Raw genomic sequence first — 5,243 nt, forward strand, 5'->3', positions numbered from 1 at the left:
CAAAATAACCGGTTGCTACCTGGCTCCGGTTCCACTCCAGAACCCGTTTTGTGGACCTATCATTACTGCGGTAGGTATGCGGCCCAGACAACAAACGTCGTCGTATAATATAGAATCTTCTAGACTCTCATCGGAATATCCATATACCTGCAAGTACTATTCCTTTTTCTAGCTTTTATACTGCAAGTACACTCTCAAATTCCCCTTTCATCGTTTTCATCGATTCACGTCACTCGAATCTCGTAATTTCTCTTCAGATCTTCAGCAATGGCGAAAGATCCAGTTCGTGTTCTTGTCACCGGTGCCGCAGGTACGATCTTCGTTCCCGTACTTGATAATTTCAACAAAAAACGAGATCGTGTATGTATCCGATCAGTTCTCTTTTAGTTTTGTTTGAATTTGAACTGATTGAAGTTATAGTTATCTGATTTGTTCACCTTACGTTATCTAATTAGTCATAACTCAAGTGAAGCGTTACCTGTTTTGACTTCGAGAGTTTGAGTTGAGTGAGATCTGACCTAATTTTATTTAATTTGGCTCAAGTTTGTGATGTTTTTGTTGATAAATGTTTTGATCAAGGTAAACTAGGGTTTTAGTCGTGTTGTACGTAAAATGGACACACTCAATTGAAGAACTGCTCGTTTAAAAATATGGATGAGAAATTTTAGACAGAATACAGTTAACATTCCTATACCATATTCCGGTACCTACCGAACATTTTTGTTTTGGTATTCCAACATTTATGGTATGGTATTCGGTTTTGAATTTATTTAGCTCAATTTTAGTATAGGTGCTATGCGGTAGGATACCGATATGTACCATACCGGTACCAGCAGAACATATGCGGCATAGTTGTTAAAAGCCATCGCCTCTTGCGCCTAGGCCCATTTTTCAGGAGAGGCGAGGCAGTTGCGCTTTAAGTCGAGGAATTTGCGCTTTAATTGTCCAGGTGATGGTTCAGGCGCACACTCCGGCGAGATTCCTAGATTCCGGATAGTTTCCGGCCAAATTCTCTAAATTCCGACGACAAGATTCTAGCCAGATTTCTACTTTTATCTAAGGAAAACTACTTTTCTACACTAATACACTAATATTTTTAGAACTTTTGGTTTTAAATAGATGATATATAGTTGTATATAATAGCTTTTGTTTATGTTTTTGAAGAATAGTATTATTTTTCTAATACATAATATATTTTTAACTTTTTTTCATTATGCGCTTAATTTTTCTCAAGCCCTCGCTTTTTTTGCGCTTTGCGCCTAGGTCCCAGGCAAGGCCTATGTGCCTAGGCCCCAGGCAAGGCCTATGCACCTTTAGTGTGCTTAGCGCCTTTAATAACTATGATATGCGGTTTTAGCTAAATTTCAGTATTACTTGGATGTGGGCGGTTTTAGCTAAATTTTGGTATTACTTGGATATGGGACCCTGTGATTAAGTTGTACTAAAAGTTGTAGCTTGATTAAAAAATAAATTCATGATGCACTCTTTTTGTTGTTTAGGTGTAGCTAACATGATCGGTTATTACTTTTTGACTTTTTTCGATTTGATTTTTTTTAGTTAAGATAAGACCTGGATTACTGGTTCATTGATATTAGTCTGCTAATTCATCTTGTGCTATGGGACCCTGTGATTAATTTGTACTAAAAGGTCACAGTAAAACCACACAGGAAGAAAATTGTGGCTATAAATTGAATTTACAATGGAAGATAGTTTATGCAATATGTTTATGATTCTGTTGTTGATCAACTAGTATAGCGAGTTTCGGGCCTATGTTTTGGGAAAAGTTCTAGTGTAGCCATGCTTGCTTATTTGGATATGATGTATTTAAAATTTGTTTTGTCAAAGCCTGTGCCTTGTAAGGTCAAAGGTGAGCTTTTGGGCGCTGCTTTCAGGGCATTTCTGGCCAAAATTGGAAAAAAAACACATAAATAAGGCTGGAATCAACTTAAAACAGCCTAAATTTGCCCTAAACAAGCCTAAAACACGTCTAAAACCTCTAAAAATGGCATTTTATACGATGTGTCTTAGCTTAAAAAACTCTTGGTTTTTTAATCACCTAGGCTCCGGGCTCCAAGCTCGGCCTATGCGCCTTGGGCTTTGACAACATAGCTTAAAATTCAGTGAATTTGTCCTCGCATAGAAATGTCTTTTTTTAGGCTTTTATGAGTTTGAATTGAGCTCTGTTTTTCTCACAGGTCAAATCGGATATGCTCTTGTACCCATGATTGCTAGAGGAATCATGTTGGGTTCTGACCAGCCAGTGATCTTGCACATGCTCGATATTCCACCAGCTGCAGAGGCGTTGAATGGAGTTAAAATGGAGTTGGTGGATGCTGCATTCCCTCTCCTTAAAGGTCTTCATATAGTTGACTTCTTCGTTTGCTGTTGTTATCATTGTTAACGGTTTTATTTCATCTATTATTCTTTAGTAACTGTTGTTGCTTGTGAACTTGTGAGTCATCTTTCTTGTATACAAACGCTTATATCAGGTGTTGTTGCCACTACCGATGTTGAGGAGGCATGCAAGGGTGTGAATGTAGCCGTCATGGTGGGTGGGTTTCCCAGGAAAGAAGGAATGGAAAGAAAAGACGTGATGTCCAAAAACGTTTCAATTTACAAGTCCCAAGCTTCCGCTCTCGAGAAACATGCCGCTGCAAACTGCAAGGTAATTTTAATGTTGATCTACATATCATGATTAGTAGATATAAGTCAACCTGTGCATTGTGATAAATATGGTGTGTTATCTGCTTGCATTATGTTTTTTTGTGAATAGGTCATAGGTGTTCAACGAATTGGATAACAGATTTTCGAATTAATCGAATTTTCATTTTTATTTTTTGCCTTAATTCGTATTCAATTTATGTTTGATTTATTCGATTCGATTTGTATTTGAAACTCGAATTTGAATATATTCGATTTAATCCAAATTCACTCTAAATAAAAGCTTATTTACTTTTAATTTTTAAGAAAATTACAAACTAATTATTTTTAACATAAAAAATACTTACCTATAAAATTAATAAACTATCGATATGTCAAAAGACCAAAATTTAGAAGTTAGATGTAAGTTAGGTAAAAATTTAGAAATAAGTATTATGGTCTATTTGTCATTTGGGCTTGGTAATGTTATGACTAATGGACTTATCCTTATGAATGTAATTTATATTTTGGCCGAAATTTATAAGTTATATGTGTGTATATATTAAAAAAATCCTGATGGATGTAATTTATATTTTGGCCCAATTTATAAGTTATATGTTGTAGTGGGCACTGTTTTCTGTAGAAGTAAAAAATTGGGATGCAAAATTGTTAATCATGTAATGCTCGCTTGATCTGTCGCAAATGTGTTTTTCATGATCAAACAAAAATCTAGTGTTTTACTTTCTTGCTACTTCGCCAGTGTAATATAATGCTAATAAGTTTGATTTGTTGTTGCCTACAGGTTTTGGTTGTTGCTAATCCTGCAAATACCAATGCTTTGATCTTAAAGGAATACGCACCATCCATCCCTGCGAAAAACATTACTTGTTTAACAAGGCTAGACCATAACAGGGCTCTTGGACAAATCTCAGAGAAACTGAACGTTCAAGTATCAGATGTCAAAAACGTAATTATCTGGGGTAACCACTCATCAACTCAGTATCCTGATGTCACGCATGCAACCGTTACCACACCAGCTGGCGAGAAGTCTGTCCCAGAGCTTGTAAAGGACGACGAATGGTATGAAATCTTGTTTTTTAGTTAAACTAGTATTTTGAGCCGCCGCGCGTTGAGGTGGCGTCGAAACTTAAAGCAACTCGAACTTATACCGTCAAATATTTGACCCGACTCGTTCTCGAACAAAATTTACGTCAAAAATAGACCAATTGAAAACGCACATGAAAACAAACACGAAAACGTATTATACTTGACTCATTTCCGAGAAAATTTACGCCGAAACCTACATGGATTTATAACGGAACGTACTTATAGATAAGTATGTAAAAACAGTGTATAAAGAATGGTCCAACACGATGCAACGAGTCGAAAGGTAAAGTAACTCGAATTTATACCGGAGAGAAAACGTATTATATTTGACATGATTCGTTTCTGAATAAATCGTAGACTAACCAATATTGTACATAAAAATAAGCACGAAAACGTTCTATATTTGACCAACGTACATAAAAATAAGCACATAAAACTTGAGGGGTCAAAATGACATTTTACAAAGTTTTTAGAAAGCTGAGGGTGTGTAAGTGGCAATTCTAAAAGTTGAAGGGTTGAATACACAGAGAAAAAAAAAAACCATGGATGGTATTGTTGTAAATATGGCAAAAGAACAATAAAAATAGAGGTTGTGTCTTAGGTGCTATTCCTTAGACAACCCTCTTTTGTTATCTTAATAATTAATAATTTCTTCACATACTTATATCCGTAATCTTTGTATTTTTAGGTTGAAATCTGGATTCATTAGCACTGTTCAACAACGTGGTGCGGCAATCATCAAGGCTAGGAAGCTCTCTAGTGCACTCTCAGCTGCAAGTTCTGCTTGTGACCATATTCGCGATTGGGTCTGTGGAACTCCAGAGGTAAGTGTTATTGTTATATACTTGTTACATTGTGTTGAGTTTATTCGCAGTTACATTTTTGACATTTTGATGCAAATTATAGGGAACTTGGGTTTCTATGGGTGTGTATTCCGATGGCTCATACAACGTTCCAGCGGGGCTTATCTACTCGTTCCCAGTCACTTGCCGCAATGGAGAATGGACAATAGTTCAAGGTGAGAACTTTTTTGTATTCCCATTTCTTAGTTGTATAACTATTTTCGTTTACATCATATTAAGTTATTAACCATGTTTGATGCAACTCGTTTATAGGTCTTTCCATCGATGAGTTCTCAAGGAAGAAGCTAGACTTGACAGCTGAAGAGCTAACCGAGGAAAAGGCTCTTGCGTACTCTTGTCTCTCATAAATCGTACCTTAACTCTACACCAAAGCAGCTAGAACCCCCCCCCCCCCCCCAATAACACCATGGTTAGTTTCTTGTGTGGTTGATGATGTCGAGTGAGATTTTTTCGTCTTTTTGAAAAATCGTTGTCACATGCGGAGTTGTCATTTTCGCAATGCTTGAATGAGATTCTTGAGTTTGCTTTTTGGTAAACATTTGATTTTCCCTTGATGTAAAAGAAAACCAGGACTGGTGAGTAGAACCGAGACATATTTAGCAATGGGAAAAGAATTACATTCAGTGTTTTAAA

General features: G+C 36.4%; 1 protein-coding gene across 1 annotated transcript; it reads left to right on the forward strand.

The window, feature by feature from the left end:
* On the forward strand, positions 1–5,243 carry LOC110900006 (malate dehydrogenase). The gene is made up of 8 exons (XM_022146910.2): positions 1–153; positions 258–310; positions 2,196–2,354; positions 2,490–2,665; positions 3,443–3,720; positions 4,436–4,571; positions 4,654–4,765; positions 4,863–5,243. The coding sequence occupies exons 1-8, from the start codon at positions 77–79 to the stop codon at positions 4,955–4,957; spliced, it is 1,086 nt and encodes a 361-aa protein (XP_022002602.1). The 5' UTR covers positions 1–76; the 3' UTR covers positions 4,958–5,243.

The sequence above is a fragment of the Helianthus annuus genome, chromosome 13 (genome assembly GCF_002127325.2).
Source record: "Helianthus annuus cultivar XRQ/B chromosome 13, HanXRQr2.0-SUNRISE, whole genome shotgun sequence".
Taxonomy (NCBI): domain Eukaryota; kingdom Viridiplantae; phylum Streptophyta; class Magnoliopsida; order Asterales; family Asteraceae; genus Helianthus; species Helianthus annuus.